Below are 19,807 nucleotides of genomic sequence, written 5' to 3' on the forward strand. Positions count from 1 at the left end.
TTTTGAAAGTTTATAGTAAACTCGTGATATACCTATCATAGTCTGGGTTTTGGCAGCCCCCTCAGATTTTACCTTCTAGATCCGCCACTGCTAAATATACACCTATTTGAAACGAACGTAACGAGTTTCTACTATTTGACTCAACCTACATTTGTATCTGTCCGTTCCTCTATCTGTTTCTCTAGAATTCTCTTAAAATTTATTCGATTTTAATAAAACTTCCAAGTTTCATATGTCTCCCTCGTATCTTTCAAAACAATCTTATTGCTTGATATTGCAAGGATCTATCATTAATAAGGGAGTAAAAGGGAATAAAATATTCTCAATGATTATAATTTCCACTTATAATAAATGCTTTTCTGGTAGAAACAAAGTAAAACTTATTTGGTGTTCGATAAAACGTAGTGTATACTTTCTTGAAAAAAAAAATGAAAATGAAATTCTTGAGTTTAACGTCCCACAATTATACCCGTTGGGCTTAGGAAGACGACGATTAAAGCGAAGTGAACACTGTTAAAAATGGTTTCTTAAATTCGAGAAAAAATTCCTCGTATTTGAGAACATCCGTTTCTTATCTGTGCACCGAGTAATACATTCTTAAAAGTGAGATTTCGATTTTCTCAAATCATTTTGAGAAATAATGACTCAAATACGAGTAATTATGTCTCATTTCTGAGGGTGCAATTGGTTTCTTAAATTTGAGAAATAATGTACTTATTCTTAAAATTGAGAAAGGAACATCTCAGTAAATGAGACATATAACCTCAATTTTGAGAAACACATTTCTCAAAAAAATTTGAGAAGTGTCTTTCTCAAAAGTGAGAAACGATGCACAGAAACGGGGTTCTCAAATACGAGAAGAAGGGAAAAGATATAAACAAAATATAAACATGTAAAAAAAAAAAACACTTTTAGTACATACAGAATTTATATTAAATGAACATGTTTAAAATATAGCACATTTAAACCTTTGTTTCAACGCAAGAAAATTACATTCTTTAATAACGAAACATTTGTTTTACAATAAATCAATAAAATAAGCAGATAAATTCTAAGAAAATTATATTCTTTGATAACGAAACGTTTGTTTTACAATAAACCAAAGAATATGCAGATAAATTCTAAGAAAAGTATATTCTTTCATAAAGAAACGTTTGTTTTACAATAAACCAAAAAATAAGCAGATATATTCTAAGAAAATTATACTATTTGATAACGAAACGTATGTTTTACAATAAACCAAAAAATAAGCTGATAAATTCTAAGAAAATTATATTCTTTGAACGAAACGTTTGTTTTACAATAAACCAAAAAATAAGCAGATATATTCTAAGAAAATTATACTATTTGATAACGAAACGTTTGTTTTACAATAAACCAAAAAATAAGCTGATTTGTGATTATGTTGATTTTTCTTTAAGAAGATGAGTTTCTAAAGCAAGTTATTATTCATGTTACCATCGTATGTTTAAGTTCACACAGATTATAGATTAAATAGAGTAATTCGTAGCTGTAAATTATTAACAATATACAAAAATCACACACACAAAAAGTTACTACTATGTATCAAAAACGACTTCAATCGGTCGATTAGTTTTTAGATTATGAACTTATGAAATAACAGATAAAAGGTATCAACCACTTTTGTTCCTGACTCCACTATGCTTATCTTTGCAAATGAAATAACTTTGTTTACAGCCATCATATGTGCTCTCGACTACATATATCTTAGGAACAAAAGATTATTAGAACTCATTTCGTGTTTCAATACAAGTATAAAATACGGTTCACAACCATCATATGCGATTTCGATTACATAATATTACACTATCTTAGAAACAAAAGGTTGTTGGAGCTCATTTCATGTTCTAATCAGAGGCGGCTCGTGAGGGAAGTTATATCGGTAAAAATAAAGTGTTTTATTGTTTCAAACAAAAGAAGGAAAGTTGCCTAGTGTTCTAATTGTTGAGAGCAAGAATGACAACAGGTAACTTTTTTCACTTAGTTCGAAGCGATAAAACATTAAATTTTACCTATGTGATTTCCCTTACGAGCCGCACCTGGTTTCAGTGCAACGTGTAACTTATGGTTCACAACCATAATGTGATTTTGAATACAGAAGTATTACACTATCTTAGAAACAGAAAGGTTTCTGGAACTAATTACATGTTTGAATATAACAAAATATGGTTCACAACCATCTTATGTGTTCTCTACTGCAAAAGTATTATACTATCTTTAAAAAAAAAAAAAAAAAAACGGTTATTGGAACTAATTTCATGTTTCAATGTAACATATAAATTATCGTCACCATTATGGAAAGAGGAACGAACATGAAGTGGCAAATAATTATAAAGAGAGTTTATAGTTACAACTTGTACAGTCGTTCGTGGTGTTACTACATACGCATGGAAATGTTCAGAGAAACCAATCGTCTGAAAACTTTTACATAAGATGTAAACTGACTCCATGAAAAGCACAATGTCCTCAATTTGACAAAATATAGGTGTATCTCTCCCACACTTGTAGAATGCATCGTCCAAAAATAGCCACACGTTCTTGCAATATGGTGAAAATTCTAAATTCAAAGTGTATGTAAGTTTGAAAACTAAGTCTACAGCTTTCAACACAGAAGTTGCTGGAATGATATGGTCCTCAATGATTACGAACACTTGCTGTGGACGCACAAGATCTCCTATAACAAGAACAAAGGGCTGGGTTCTCATTCCATTCAAAAGTCTTTCTTCCTTCATGATCCGTTCCAGTCCAGCTCCCACCTACCAAAAAGCGAATAATAAATGTTAGTATTTTTGTAGGTAAATCTATCGTTAGTTTAAGTTAATAACATGAGACAAAATCTGGAATGTTCGATTTTTTTTTTTTTTTTTTTTTTTTTTTTTTTGCGTGAGGGCATGTTGTGCATGAATTTCTAAAATGTTTTTGATCATAAATTGAACGTAATTAAGGTTATTGCAAACAAATGGAATTCTGTATGGAACATAAGAATTCTTTTTTTTTTTTTTAAAGTATCATTATTGTCTGATCTTTTCCATCGTCTGATAATGAATGACAACATTTTAACTTACGGAAATAAAATCGTATTTATTTTGATTTAGGTAAACGTTTTACGTTTATGATCTGAAACAAAAGGACACAGCAATGTTAACAAAATGGTGAAACAAAATTAGAGACGAAACGTAAAGACCCCCCCACCCAAAAAAAAAAAAGACACGCGGTGGACACTATATTCACAACATGAAGTAATATACAGAAAATTATCAATTTAATGGACACACCTGAAAACTAAAGATCTTTCGTTGGCAGTGGAAGCGTCCAGCTACTGTTGTGGTGTTTTAGTACAAACGCTGTACTACGCAAGGAGCAATAGAAGGGCAAGATGCAATGAATTGAGCAGACGTTCAATGTTGAAAAAATGAAATGAAAAAGAAATCTTTCAGTTTTACATCCCACGGTTATGCCGGTCAGTATAAGAAAGGCTAAAGGAGACGGTGAGTATAAGAAAAGAATGAAATGGTGGAATGAAGAAAGTGGGATGAAACGGGAGAACCCCGAGAAAACCCATGAGCACGGTGTTTGTTCACCACAAAGTCCACACGCCGCGAGCTGGGATCGAACCAGGGAGGTGAACGCTCTACCACTGAGCCACCGCGGCCCTTCATAGTGTTGAAATATGCGACCGTTCCGATTTCCCAAGAGGGCAAACCTTTTTCGCTCCGCTATGTCGTGCAAGCGTAACGAAAGTGGCAAATGTGTGTGTGTGTCTCGAGGCAGAATATCCCAGGTAATGATGGCCTACAAAACTGGATAAACCACATCGGCGAAGAGGAACAGTGGTTAGAAGAAAAACATCAGTGACAGGTACCGGTCCCATCAAGTATTTACGCGGACTATTACTCAGAACCTTTGTACAACTGCGCGGCAAGTGACGAAGGAACTCAAGCAGCCCTTCCTACAGCCTTATCGACAATCACAGTCCGCCATGATTACATTACATGAACATACAAGGTTGGATTTCACTGGCGAAACCATTGATAGAGGACCTAACATTTTAAAACTGCGCCAATGCTGCCGCGAATATACATAGACAGTTGATGACTGGAAACGTATGATATGGTCGGATGAGTCATCGTTTATCTTATTGCAAACTATAGGCTATGTTTATGTCTGGGGACTCCCTCAGAAAAATATGATCCACAGTATCTCCAGCCAATGTGAAATATGGGAGCAATATGGCTGCATGAAGCTGTGGGTAGCAATATCCTGGTTTTTAGTTGGTCCTGTACTGATGGTTACTGGGTGTGACTATGTCGCCATTTTAGGAGACCACATGCATCCTATAGTCCAAATATTGTTTCCAGGCAATGACACCATATTCCAGGATGATGGTACGCCCATGCACACCTACCCTGGTCCGGCCAATCCCTGAACATAATTGAACATCTGTGGTCAGTTTTGGATACACGAACCCCGCGCAGATTTCTACCTCCATCCTCTTTCACGGAACTGACTGATGTACTGCACGCGAAATGATCTAATACTCCATTGTTTTAATTTATAATCATTAATGTTTAAACCGAAAATGGCGATTTATACCACTTTTGGTTTAAATAGAAAATAATGAACGAACACTGAATTAATGTTTGGGATTCTGAGTCAATTCCCGAAAACCGCTTTTCGATCTCACCGCTTTTGTCCTATAAAAATTAATATTGAAACCGAAGTAGCAGCGAATTTCTGCCATTACTGGTTTCAGTGGAAATATAGGGATTAAGGTGGGTTACTTCCTTGAGACCATGTGTCGGTTTCCGAAAATCGCTTGTCGCTAGCTAACATGGTTTTTGAGTTATACCTATTACTGTTGAAACCAGAAATGTTCGATTTCAATCACTTCTAGTTTAAGCAGAAGGTTGTTCAACGAGGAACCTATTCCTCGGACGCTGAATCGATTCCCGAAAACCGCTTGTCGATAGCTGTTACCGTTTTTGCTCTGATACCTGTTCAGAGGCAAGCAGACAGAGTAACACAGGCGTTCTATAAGACTTCCTATATTTATATATACCATAGTTTGGAAGTCAAAATTCGCGGGGAAAGGGAGGGGGTCGTAATTCATCTATGATATTTCACTGATTTTAGCTGTTCCTATAAGTAATGATTTGCTACCCTTAAAGAAAATGTAGGCACTATTGGAGTGTGTGTATGTGTGTGTAAATTCACCCCTTTGTTCTAAGCAAATTTAAATCATCATTGGAATCATATAAAGAAAGTACACAGTAACTTTTGTCTAATAAATTTCAATAATGAATTTCTTTCGTCTAATGAATTTAATAAATTTCACTACGTCATCCTGCAAAGGGCCTAGCGGAATAAGCATGTGAAAACTGCCCCCAAGCATATCTGCACCAAATTTACAGTATCGATTAACATTTATGAGAAACTCAGTTTCCAAAAGTTTCAGCCGCCAAGCATTTTTGGAGGGGTGTTAGGAGGGGGGAAGGAATTTTTTTTTCCTGAACGCCTCAACCGACTTACATAAAGAAAAAAGCTGTTAGGTTTTCTCCCTTGTTTTTAATGGACTGCCACCCCAAACAATAGGGTAACGTGAGAATGTCAAAGGAATCTACATACCAAATTTCATTAAAATCGGATAAGTTTTACGAGAGTTATCGTGGAGCAGACAGATCGACACTCGAACACACACATAAAAGCCGATCAAGTCGAATGATGCTACATTCATCTATGGCTTGGCATAATTACGAAATGAATTAATGGAATGCATGTTTAGTTATGAAATATTAACCTTGAACTACAATTAAACACTCATTTTAATCGTAAACATTTTGATGGTTTCTTATCATCTGTACGTGACTCAGAAAATCTTTACTTTGGTTCGTGGACATCGTATAATGGTAAATGTTATTTTCAGTCTTTAGGAAAAACAGATTACACTTCATTAATAGCAGAATCACCCAATTGAGAGTATTACTTCAATTCACCATCTGGAGGGTTGATGATCTGCCACGTCACACAATGTGGCCTATTAAATAACCTTGGTCCTCATAAATGAAATTATTTTATTTAACAGGTAAGCAGAGGCCACACATTATGTGACGCTGCAATGTATCAAAACTTCAACTTGTTTTGTTGGAGAAACACATTCTCTGTTGTGTTTACTTTTATTAACGAAGTCCCCCCCCCCCCATAGACTGAAAGCATTTGCCATAATGTGAATCCACGAACCAGCACAAAAATTATGTAGTTATCGAAGCCTATAACACAAAATTAATACAACAGGTGCTGAGTGTATTTCAAGGTTAGTATTTCATGATATGATAAAGCTTAACATTATAGCAAAAAGCCTGTATGTTCTTGACTGTTCGCTACTTGGGAATGAACTACAAACTACATTATAATCGTTGATGAATAAGAATTGTACATTATTTCAAGGAAGAAACTAATTTTAACATACACGTGTATGACAACGAAAATAACTTAGTTACTTACAGGTATGGTGTTAATAAAATGCTCCAATGAATCCAAAACTGTTGGACGTTCTTTCACATGTTTTCGTCCCTTTCGTCTGGAAATCACTCCTTGAGGTAGAAGATAGGGTAATAATTTTAGTGCAACGTTCGTTTCTTGAAAGAAAGAAAATAAGGAATGTCAATCTCAGATAGCAAATCTTGCTGTATTTTTTTTTCTATTTCAACAGACTAGATGTTAGTTCATTTAGAAAAGGTGTACATAAACTTCTGTGCATAGTATTCTATAAACAATTGTTTATGAATATACACCGAAAATAAACAATACAATACAATACAATATTAATTTGGATCGCCATAGAACTGATAAATAGAAATAAATAAATAATAAGCCCAACGAAAGATTTCAATTTAAGGTGGCCTTTTAATGGCCACCCAGTACTAATCAATTGGTTTAAACTAAAATATAGAGAGGAGAGGTTCGAAAGGGTATCGCGCAAAGAAGAAAGTTTGAGAAGCAATTGCCAAAATAAATAAATTAAAATTCTTAAATTTCTCAAAAGCGCAAATGACCAAATCACATCAAAACTAATTCTCCAAATTATATACACTATTCACTAATACACTCAATGTCTTGTCCGAGTACCTATTAGAAACAAAATTGAGCATGACGAAATAAAAATACACCTCCAGAGACGGCTATTGAGCTTAACAACACAATATAGTATAGGTGATAGTATATATATTCACCAGCTTAATATTGTACAAAATATTAAGGGTCAAATTTCCAAATCAAATATACAAATGTACATTAACAGCTGTCACGCATAAATTACTACCTTCTGAACAAAACATTACAGAATGGACAATGTGCTCTATAGGTTTGGATTTACGAAAATCTAGAAGTGTGGAATAAATTTATCGGATTATTTTTTCACAAGTTTATTATTATTATTCAAAATACTAAAATTCACAGTAGTTTCTGTTCATTCTCTCCTCCAATGGAAAGATAAGTTGGCAAACTTCAAAATTCCGGAACAAACCCTAAAGAATTAAATAATGAAAACAAAGCACGAAAAGAATGAAATTAAAAAGGTTTACAATCTCATCGACTAATTTTGATAACTGATGCGAGATTTGTTGCTACTTCTGCTTCTCAATTTACTGAAATTTGTATTTCTGCATTAAATTCATAGGTACTGTATTAGATTTTATACTGTTCGGCGGAACACTGTTATACTGTTAATGACTAGATACTGGAATTAATGAATTGTTACGTGAAGTTGTAGATCATCTTGCAGCTGAAATAACAGAAGAAACCATAATACATGGATTGCCTTCTGTAACACTGCTAATCGCTTTACTGCGATGAGTGTAATACACTGCGAACAACTAAGGAATTTATCAACAGTTGTTAAAAGAATACAATTACTTCCTTAGAAACTGGTGTTAAGCGTTGCTAAATTTTTATGTTTCAGAATTCACTGTAACTGGCTTCATGTATTTTACGGAGAGGATATTTTCGCACTTGAGATGTTCTTTAACCCTATTCTTCATGTTGCCGGCCACATGAAGAAACTTGAAAATCCAGTTTCTAAACATGTTCCTATTGTGTACTACTCATGCCAAAACAATTAAAAATACAAATGGTACTTACTTTCTGCAGTAATATCTGTAGTTCGTCCATACTTCGCAAGGAAATCGGAAGCTACGTCTTCTGCTGCTTTCCGACCACAATTTCGGGCTTGTAAAATTAGTTTGTCCGCAATTAGCCCGAAGTCAAGAGTGAGTGCATTAGATCGTCCACCAAATAAACACTCGAATTCACTATCAATCTGAAGAAAAAAAAATCATAAACGAACCAAAAGGAAAACAGATATGCAACAACACATACTTAAAAAAATACATATAAGAATGCTTAATAAAGCTACTTAAAAATGTTGACACACCATTGAAGGGTATATGAATTGTTTCTCAGCATTCTGAACTTCAGTAAATAAATCACAATCTGTAATCCATTTCCTGTTACTGTAGTTAAACATGTTGTGAAGTCGCATGCAAAGTCAACACATTTGAACTTCAAAATAGTTTGAAGAACTCATAATTAATGTTTTCATATGCGGTTCTAAACCAGTGGTTCTCAACGTGGGTGTTACTAATAGTCAGGGAGTGTTCTTGTTTCCAAAGGGAGTTCTGAAACAAAGTTCTAATAGTCTATTTAAGATTGCATGACCTATTAGTCTTTTTTTTTCTTCATATTATGCGACAAAAGCTATTATACATTTTAGTACGCTTTTTACAAATAATAATAATAATTGAAGCGTTTTATGGTTCTTAAACTGCTTTGCCCTAGTCTTACATTCAGCCTTGTGTATGGGTGAACTGGATTAAGATGACAGGAGCATCAAGACAATCGCATTCACCCAAAGAATGCTACGGTCGAAAATGTTAAGAACCACTATTTTAAACTACTATCATCAATACAAAAGATATATTTCTAATAAAAGCCAAGTGTGATACTCACAAATCCACTGCCACCATTTCCCTTCAATATAGGGAACGATCCTATGATCAATTTTGCAAGATTGGTTTTTTGCTTTGTAGTTGGCTGACAGCCGTATTTTTCAATAAAAGCATCTACTATAATTCGGTTGATACTGTACTTCTCTAGAATATTAATCCCTTGATTATTATCCATCTTCTCAAGCAGATCTGGACATTTCCTTTCCAAAAGTGTTCTTAAGTTTAAATTTAAATCATTGTCTTGCTCCTCAGGGGAATGCGACGGAGTTCGGCTTCCACATGTCGACGTTTCAATACTACTACCCTCATCATCACAAGGAGACGAGAAAACGTCTAAGGTTGAATCTGTGTCTTCGTCTCTCAGTGTTGTAGGTGGTGAAGAACATGATGATGATGTCATTTCCTGCCATTTCTTGCGGAATTTTAAGCGAGGACCTGCTTCAGGAATTAATGCTTTAATTGTTTCTTCATCTAACAAATAAAAGCTTTCCTCGTCTATTTTTTCACCTAAAATGAAAACACATACAGTGAGCACAAGTGGAAGCTTCGAAACGTAATACACTGCAACTCAAGAGACTGAATCATTAAATTACACCTGTATATCACTAATATTCACAGCTGCTTTTCCCTAGGAAGGTACGGTGGCTACGCGGTTCAGCGATATTTATTACGCGGGTGAAGGTGCATTATTTGCTATATATACAGAGACAGAGAGAACAGATTGTTAAAAAATTAGAATAGCACCACTGCAAGAAACCACTTATTTGATCACAGTGTATCGACAGTAACGCAGTTCACTCTTTCGTCTAACAAATCGTACCAATAACCAAATGCCTTTTTGCATGCATTTCCATCTATCCTCTCCTAACTCCAACATAAATGAATCATTTCCGATTTTAATATTGATCGCCGTAGACCAGAACCAGATAGCCACAAGCGGTTTCTTAGAATGGATTCAAGATCTCAAGAAGAGGTTTCATTTCAGTTTCAACGTCCATTGCCATAGAACAAAAATGGTAACATAGCGAGAAACGGTTTTTATGATCGACTCTGCGTATCACGGAAATATTCCATCCTTACCCGTATCCCTCCACCATAACCGGAAGTGGTAATAGTTTACTACTGTTTCCAATTTAATATTGATCTACACAGAAAAAAAATATTAAGAGATAGCTAAAAGTGGATCTTTGAAATCGATTTAGTGTTCTGAGCGTAAGTACGTACCATCTTCTCTTAACCTATATTTAAACGAGAAATGACAGAAAACTCGCTTCAGTTTTAACGTTGGTTGTGAAAACGGCAATAGATAGCATTAAGTAGTTTTCTTCAATCAATTAAGCGTCCAAAGAACATACATTAAGATCGGAAGTAGAAGCACACTACAATTTCCGGTTTCTATATTGCAAAAAATATCATGCCAAACAAACCAAACTCCTTCACCGATGGACACGTGACAGTACTACTTTCTTGTTAAGAAAAATACAAGCGCGAGGAAGATGACAAGGGGTCATGAAATGTAGCGTCAAGTTTTTTCTACATTTGGGTACTTAAGTCAGTATAATTTTAAGTAAGAAATAATGCTCCCCTTTTGCGTTATTTCTATCCATTAAAATAAACAATGTTATTTCAGACTTTGTTACGAGGAGGCGGGGGGAACCATCTGATATAGGAGTATTTTCATGTTTTTCATTGGTATATTTTTACCCTGCTAACTAAAAGTGTATAAGTTTCAAATTCACGGAGGGGATACAATTTCCCATCAGAAATGCTCCTAAAACAAAATGACACATTCAAATGATCACTCGTGAGAAAAACAAGCACTAACCGTACGTGCTGGATGATCAGGAAAAAAAAAATACCCATCATTCTTTCAAACAGGATGTAGGCCCACTCGCTTCAATAGATAGCATGCATGATACATGCAGAAAAAAACTGATTTCATATCAGATCAATTCGTCTATAGGTACGAAGACATTGATATACAAAAAGCGAAAAATGTATAACTGGACAGAGAATCGGATGCGCGTCTCCGGTTTATTGTGCTCACGCGTTAATCACTAAGCTAACCGGTTCGCTTCCAGATCACCCTTACACTGTTTGAAATGAAACCCACAAAAACTTCACCAGGAGCTGCGGTGGCTCAAAGGTAGAGCATTCACCCTGGTGCGTGGGGTCCCTGGTTCGATCCCAGCTCACGCCAAGTGGGCTTTATGGTGAACATCCACCGTGTGCGTGGGTTTTCTCGGGATTCTCACGTTTCCTCCTCACTTTCTTCATTCCACCATTTCATTCATTCTCATCATCAGTCTCTCTTAGTTCCAGGGCATAATCGTGATTTCATTTTTCAAAAACTGCCCAGGCGTATTATAATTCTATATTCGTTTAGCGGGTACAAGCCTAAAAGATGAAACGGTAGAATCCATTAAGATGTTCATTACACCATGAAACGTGACTCAAAACTTTTAAATAATAACTTTTTTTTTATTTGTAGGTACACTAAAACGAAGAGTGAAGTTTCGGTATCTTATTTACGTAAGAGGAAAGGATATGGGGCAGCTGTCACTCACCTGTCGCGAGAGGTCTATGGTTCGATCTCATGTAAGTCTCTGACAGACAACATTGAATTCCTGGGCTCTCTCGATGTTCTCCAGTTTCCTTCTTTTTTCTACAAACGTAATAATTATTGTCCCATCTGTCCGTTAGCCCAAAGGCAACAATTCCTATTTGAGTGTAACGTCCAACGTTTATGTCCCGATGTTAAATGTTAATAAACAAAGCAGTAAAAATAAAGTGGGAGTGAATGATAGAACCACGGGAAAACCCACCACACACTGTCCACCAGAAAGCTCACTTGGTGCTCAGCCACCGCGGCCCCGAGATAAGCGTCACTCTAAAGAGTGGGTCCCGTCGCTCATTCCCTCGCTGTTATACACGCCTTTACAAACTAAACGAAACCACGTTGCCTAATCTATCTGTTTGCCTGAATGCCTATTATTTCATACAGAAGCCAACGTTAAATTTGATTCAATGTATTAATAACTGCTCGGAAAATTTTTCGATTACACCTCTAGCTTGCCAGTTGGACTTTTTAATATTTTTGGTTATCTAGCCTATATACTAAATTTCTAATTTAAATTTCATCATTCATTATTTATATAAACATCATTTGTAGCGTACTGATTATAGTACAGTGCCAATAAAATAAATTTTATATGCATAGCATTTGCTTATGAATAATCACATTGGCATTACTAAGGTGGCAGTTTCCCGAAAAAAAAAATATATTCCACCGAACTCGATACTGAAACGAAACTCACTGATTCCATCTCAACGCACGTCAAACGGGTGGCTCTCTCTTAGACTTAGAGCTCAATCTTGGAACGTTAAATTAATTTAAAAAAAAAAAAGCAATCTCTTAAGTTCTACGTCCCACAGTTCTGTAGGGTACGCTAAAGGAAACTATGATGAAAATGAATAAGATAGTGGAATGAAGAAAGTAGGAAGAAGCAGGAGAATCCAGAGGAAACCCACACACACTGTGTTGATCCATCACAAAGCCCACTTGCCGCGAGCTGGGATCGAACTTAGGTCCTCACGCACCAAACGTTCTACCACTGAGCTACCGCGGCCCTACGCTACATTAAGAACAAATATGCACAGTACTATATGCAATGTGCAAATTGACGGAGAATGTCAGGGATTTCCCCCCCTGAAAAAACAAAATTATTCCTGGAGAAGAAAATTGTTATCCTTGGTATTGATAACTTTTCAAATTCTCAATATATAGTATACTTGAGTGATGACTGGGTGCATATATGGGTGAAATTAATCCCTTCCCTGGGAAAAAATATGTGCAGATTGATTATACGGATCCACATATTTGTAAAATTTATAGAAGATATTTGTATTAATATTTTAATGGAGCAGTGTGAAAGTAATCGAAATATGACATGCTCTTACTTGTGAAATATGTATTTACGTGTATATATTAATGAACGTGAAACCTAGTATGCACTCATTCGTCCATAAGGTAAGTAGTGGTAGATTAATGAAGGACAACGTAACGTGCAAGGAATGTAACGAGCAAATTACTTTAACAAAAAAAAGTTATCTTTCCATCGTGAAAGCAATTGTTCTCTAGGGTCCTTGTTCATGTGTATACCCACAATTACTGACGCGCCAGTTCCCTAGGGATGCATTCGCGCTCGGTACCCTGCTGTGCTCATGCTTTGAGTCGGTTACATAGCATTCATGCTTTTAGTGGCCACCTAGCACAGGTAAAATTGTTTTTGCACATGACCTCTTAAACTAAATATGCACCGGGAATGTAAATGCACACTTCAATGTAACAAGCAAATGAATTTAACAAAAATATATCTTTGCATCGTGAAAGCAGTCGTTTTTCAAAATCCTAATTTACGCGTATATCCACCATCTCTGACGCGCCTGATCCCTACGGACGTATCCCAACGTTACAGCATGGGTTAACATGCTGTGCTTTTGCCCTGAGTCAGGTAGAACTCGTGCTTTTTAGAGGCACCTAGCACAGGTTTGCTGATGTTTTGCACGAAATTTCTTAAAGTGAATTTGCACCGAGGAATGCAAGTTCACACGTCATGCTGAAGGTAGAGAAAGCGAATTCAGAGAGAAAGTAGTATATATTTCACGAATCTCTGTATGGTTTTGTATAATCAATCTGCACGAAATATTCAATTCGCATACTGACCTGCCTATATGCTACAAATAACGGAGTATGTTTAGTACAAGGGATCAAGAAGCACGTAAAAAACACAAAATTTACAGGAGAAATGAATGATGCAAGTATTTAGACGTAACATAACGTAACCAAATCTAACCCAACCTAAGCTAACCTGAACTAACCTAAACTAACCTAATATTAGAAGAAATAAGCGAAATTCTCTAATTTTTTGGAAAATTATGAGGGATCCCTACACTAATATAACAAACTAAACTAACCTAACCCAGGGGCGTATCCAGGGGGCGATCGCCCTCCCCCCCAGAGGAGGCAACTTTCTTATTTTATATATATAAATAAAACCCATCCCAAAGTTTGGAGCCCTTAAAAGTTACAGTATGACAACACACCGCCCCCCCCCAGAAGTCGGTCCTGGATCCGCCCCTGACCTAACCTATCCTAAACTAACCTAACCTAATCTACTCTAAACTAACCGAATGTGAACAGAAAATACCAAAATTGTAACATTTTTTTTAGAGAAAAGAGCTGGACCCCTTCTGCTAAACATAGGCCCAAATAACCTGCATACATTATGTCATTAAAACTATTACTGATACAAAAAAAAAAAAAAGCGCTAATCTATGTTACGTGATCAGTACAAAGCACCTCCGCATTGCAATTCCATAATTATAAATCACAATTTTTTAAACGCTGTTTCCAACTACATGATGACATGTGTTCTTTGACTCCGTACATAGCTATTTTGCAACTTATAGCGAAGGGGAAACGGTGTAAAACATTGACATGCCTCGTCATTCTATTGTAATATAGAAATCAACGTTCCCTACGAGGCTCCAGCCCGCCTTTACTTGTTATTACTGCCTCGTTATTATGTGCATTGAATATTTAGCTTAATAAATGTAGGAGCTAACTTGATTACGAACTTATATGAAAGGAATCAGCATTTTACACCCTAACGACTATACACTGTAGGGGAGATCGTTGTACCTTGAGCCACTTTTCAAATTAATTGAAATGATGTCGTTCCTAATATCATATATGCAAGTTTTTCGAAGTCAATTAAATCTCCAATCTTTCTTGAATCTATTTACCTTGGAAATAATCGCAAATCACACCTTACAAAATTTTCATAGCAAAATATAAATTACTCTGCATAATGGATCATGGTACAATATGCTCATGTACCTTGGGACAGCCGTCCTGTACCTTGGGCCACACTAAAAAGAAGGTTAAATGAAGAGAAAAGAATGCATTCAACACAATAAGTTACTTATTATATTTTTCAAAGTTTTCTTTGAACATAATTTACCTTAGTTTGATGTACAAAAGTCACAAATAAGTTTCACCACTCACGCATGTATTTAACGAACTTATAGTTAACACATTAATTTATTTATTATATTTTTGAAACGAAATTTTTCTTTGAACATTAAACAAAACAAAGTTTACCTTAGTTTGATGTACAAAAGGCACAAACACAAGTTTTCCACTCATGACCTGCTACCCCAGCACATAAATAGTGAGTCCACCGTCCACACTTAATGCACCTACACCACTTTTCTCCACTACAATCAGCCTCTTTCGAACTCCAACAATATAGGTATTCTTCCTCTGCACTATCTTCATCATCTGTAGTCACAAGAGAAAATGTAGATTCATCTTCACTCTCAGATGATGTTGATGACGACGATGATGATGATTGTGTCTCCATTGCTTTTCTTCTCTTCATTATTCCTTCCGCGCTATGGTGAGTCTTATGACTAGAGCCCTTCTTGCTAAGTTTGTCAGACTTCGTTTTGAAAATATCCCCTAAATTTCTGGCCACATTGATAGAGTTTTGATTTTTTCATATTTTGCTCTTTTCTTCACACGTTTCTTCTCTTTTTGATCCTTTGTAGCCTGTTTCTCGGGTGTGTCGGTCGCTATCATAGTTTTTCTTCTCTTCCTTGTAACATTGGCTTTTCTTTCTGGAGCCTTTGGAAACGGCTGGATTTCTTCTGGAGTGACAGTTTTCCTAAGTTATTTTATCTTGTTGGCTTCAGGTGTGCCCGATTCAATATTTTAGTCTTGTGCATTTGATGTCCCAGCAGTTGATTCATCCAAATGTTTCGAACTGAAAGCTTTGTGCACAATTTTCTCATTCTCATTCTCCAGACACACTGTAACCTCTTTTGATAGCTGCGTTTCTGTAACTTGATCTGTGACGTATGGACTCTGGAAATCGTCGCCACTGAAAACACTCGTGTCTAGTGGACATATTCCTGGGGGGCCGCGGTGGCTCATTGGTAGAGCGTTCACCTCTGGTGCATGGGGTCCCGGGTTCAAACCCTGCTCCCGCTAAGTGAACTTTGTGGTGGATAAACACCGTGTACGTGGGTTTTCTCGGGGTTCTCCCGTTTCCTCCCACTTTCTTCATTCCACCATTTCATTCATTTCTCATAATCACCGTCTCCTTTAGCCTAACCGGCATAACCGTGGGACGTAAAACTCAAAGACTTCATTTCATTTCATTTTGGACATATCCCTGACTTACGAAAACCGGATAATATGTTGATTGGTGTAAATACCCTAGGAAATGCTATTTCAGCACCTCTGCAACTGTATATGTATCAAATGTTTTCCCTTTATTGTTATACATCCACTCTTCAACAGCCTGACTGTAAAATGTCTTCAGTGGCCCATAAACAGAAATATCTAAAGGTTGTAACTTATGAGAAGTTTGTGGTGGGAATGTTACAATCACTACACCAGCAGCTGAAGCCTTATCTAAACGTTCTGGAGAAAGATGAGTTTCATGATTGTCTAAAATTAACAAAGTCCTGTTTTCCTTTGAACAGTTGACGAAGGTAAGAAAATGATCAAAAAACTTCTGAAAGATTTCTTCATTGGACCATCCTGATACATTGGCGCCTCCAATACTTCGTGGGGGACTGCCAAATAGCATTCTGTCCTTGAAGTGTACCCCGGGGAAAATTAACATTGGTGGAATTGAATTTCCAACTGCGTTGACGGCCGTGATCATAGTGACCAGGTTACCTCTTTCTCCTGATGTTGCACAACCGACCTGCTTGACACCTTTAGGGACAACTATTTTGGACTGTCCCTGGACAGTGCTGAGCCCAGTTTCATCCAAGTTCCAGATTTTCTCGGGATGAATGGGACTAAATCTATTGTGAACGTCTTTGATGTTGGTAAAAAAGCATTGAACATTATGGCGATTAAAGCGGGTAGCCAGAGTTAGGATAGTTGCTTCGGGTTTCCTTATCGAAAGTTTTGTGGAATGTCTTTTAAGAGACGCACGCATCCATTCTTCTCCGGATATTTGATTTTCTTCCCATGTTGCTGGATACTTCTTCTCATTCGCTTTAGCAAATTTATATGCAAGTACTTTAACATGTTTCTTAGTTAGCCCGTATTGCATTTTCGCAATAGTTTGAATATAATTTACAAGAATTTCTTCTTCGGCTTCTGTAAAAACTTTCTTCATTGTATAATTCACTTTATATTTGAATTCTTTCTCTTTACTGTTTTTAAATTTATGTAAATGTCGGGTAAGAGTAGAACGGCTTACATTAAACACTTTCGATGCTTCTCTATAGGATATCTTTGGATCCACAGGATTTCTCTTCTTTCCAGATTTGCTATGGGGCATCTTTGTGGCAACAAGTCTTCCTGAAATAAAAAAAAAGAAAGTATTTTGTAACCTCTTGTACCATGAACCACGATCAATTTGGTCCATGGTACACGACGTAGCTTTGGCCCAAGGTACATGAGCATCTACATTTCAACAAAGATGGCTACCTAAACGCTACAATACAGCTAAGACTCAGAACTTCACCAATACTTTACTTACCAATGAATGAGGCATCCGATGATAATATTCAAATTAATCCTAGTCTATTTATTCACAGTCGACACTCATTCAACTTAACACTGAAAATTTTACTTTGATCGTAGAAAATTGTTTTTATCTCCTCACATAAACAGCACTTTCTGAAACACATCCAGACTCGCACTGGTGGACAATTGCACATCGAAGAAGACTGTACTTCGGTGTTGGATCATCAGAAAGCAGCACCTTTCGAGATATTGGAAATGGCTCAAGGTACACTATGCTCTTGGTACAACGATCTCCCCTACTATGTTTACAAACACTGAATCACATACCAGAACTTCAGGTAAGTAAACAACGAGCTGTGCATTTTGTAGTTACTTAGTATAATTTATACTTACGTTCGAAAGCTGGCAAATACAGTTTTATGTTGAGTCCAACTAGAACTTCTTCTATGAAGTTCATGTCTGTTTCACACACTTTATCAACTCTTCAGTCTCTTCGCCGCTGTCTTCCTTCTCACATGATGTGTACCCATACGCCTCTTCAGCCGCATCACCGTACTGCGTACTCATATCCATTCGCATTCTGCTACAACTGAAATCCTTTATCTCGTTTCCTGTATAGTAATTAAACCCTAGCAATATTACTCCCAAGTAAAACATGGTAATATTATTTCGGTAAAATTGTTACCGTTATTTTTCTGCCATCTATTATATTACAAATCACGCACTATTTCATTCTCATTTTTAAGAAATGAGAAAATCTCATAAATGGGAACCTGAAAATTTGCCTTGAGCTCACAAATGAAAACACGTTTCAAAATAATGAGACATTTTGTCTCAAATATGAGTAAAAATTACTTATTTTGTTTTGAACATGCAATTTTCTCATTTCTGAGCAAGGAAATTTTTAAGAGTGAATGATAATGGAAGAATTGGTAGAATTAGAAAGTGGAAGAAAACGGAAGTACCCCGACAAAACCCACAAGGACGATGTTGTCCACCATAAACTTTCTTTGTGGATCAAACCGGAGACCTCATGCAATAAAGGCAAGCGCTCTATCACTGAGCTACCGTGCCCCCTACTTTCTTTGGGGTACTCCAATCATCTTCAATGGTTGCGATTAAAACTGGTCAAGGATAAGTTGGTAAAAAAGGGTAAATTCCTTCAAATCTCGAAGTTTCATTATTGAAAATATATTAATATAATTTTGTTTGTTAACTTAAACAAAAATAATTTGATTTTGATACAATATGGCGTATCCTTCCTTCAAGGTTTCCCAATCACCTCTCCCTGCATGGGGTTAAAGTCTGTCAAGAATTTAAGGTTCAATCCCAATGAAAAATGTGTTCCATGACCCTTTTTGTAAAATATACAGAGTGGCTCAAAAGTAGGTATACAGTACCGTAGTGATCAGCTCATTACATTTTATATAATTTCTTATTGTTATCCATCAGGTAGACAGTTTCTTTATTATTTGTTCTTAATGTCCTTTTACTTATATCTTAAGCTCAGAACAGCTAAAGAAAATAACCCATAAACTTGGATGTTATTCTAGATCAATGTTCTTGTGTATACATACTTTTGGGCCACCCTGTATATTTCATTCTTAGCAACATAGCACATATATTGTTTGAGGTTTTCAGTGATTCTCCCCTGAATGCAGTTAAAGTCCATAAAAAATAATGGGTGAATTTATTTTACAGTTCCACGATAACTCTCGTAAACAAGCATTCGGTTTTTATGGAATACAGGGTATGTATTTGAAGATTTCAAATCACCTCTAACGCTTGGGTATAGAATCAGTCCAGGATGAGGGAATGAATTTAACTTCCTCCCTGGGATTTAGAAAATATATCTTACGATAGCTTTCGTAAAAGTAATTAGATCTTCATAGTATATCTTGACTAGAATGAGTACGACTGGACATGAATGTCTCATGACTTGAAGTGAGTGATGGAGTCGAGCTGCAATAAACTGTAATTTTAAAGTCTTGTGTGAAAATTCTAATTCAATTGTTTTTTCTTTGAATACAGATTGATGACGCAAAGTATGGTTCCTTTCTTCTTCAACTAGAAGCTCTAATGTTGCCTGCAGTCTTCCACTCCTTGATTTTGGCCTAGTCCATTCTCCGGTCCGCCGCATTCTCCCTAAGTGGTCGTTACTTGAATAGTGGAGAATTCGGATTCGTCGGACCAGCCAGTGGCAACACATCCTTTGGTCAGACGAATT

At 36.3% G+C, this 19,807-nt stretch overlaps 1 protein-coding gene across 1 annotated transcript; it reads right to left on the reverse strand.

Moving 5' to 3' along the window:
* Positions 1–962: 962 nt before the first annotated feature.
* LOC145684703 (uncharacterized) lies at positions 963–18,479 on the reverse strand. The gene is made up of 5 exons (XM_081757080.1): positions 17,974–18,479; positions 9,025–9,530; positions 8,158–8,335; positions 6,523–6,656; positions 963–2,777 (listed from the first exon to the last, which is right to left on the reverse strand). Exons 1-5 carry the CDS (start codon positions 18,035–18,037, stop codon positions 2,214–2,216), a joined length of 1,446 nt encoding a protein of 481 aa, XP_081613206.1. The 5' UTR covers positions 18,038–18,479; the 3' UTR covers positions 963–2,213.
* Between the last annotated feature and the right edge of the window lie 1,328 nt (positions 18,480–19,807).

The sequence above is a fragment of the Thermobia domestica genome, chromosome 5 (genome assembly GCF_964235325.1).
Source record: "Thermobia domestica chromosome 5, izTheDome1.hap1.1, whole genome shotgun sequence".
Lineage (NCBI taxonomy): Eukaryota > Metazoa > Arthropoda > Insecta > Zygentoma > Lepismatidae > Thermobia > Thermobia domestica.

Coding starts and splice junctions, on each gene's coding strand:
- LOC145684703 (XM_081757080.1), bottom strand. CDS start 18,037: ATGAACTTCATAGAAGAAGTTCTAGTTGGACTCAACATAAAACTGTAT. Junction 9,531..17,973: donor GTATTTGCCAGCTTTCGAAC/GTAAGTATAAAT, acceptor TTTTCATTTTAG/GTGAAAAAATAGACGAGGAA. Junction 2,778..6,522: donor ATTTTATTAACACCATACCT/GTAAGTAACTAA, acceptor GCTTTTTGGTAG/GTGGGAGCTGGACTGGAACG.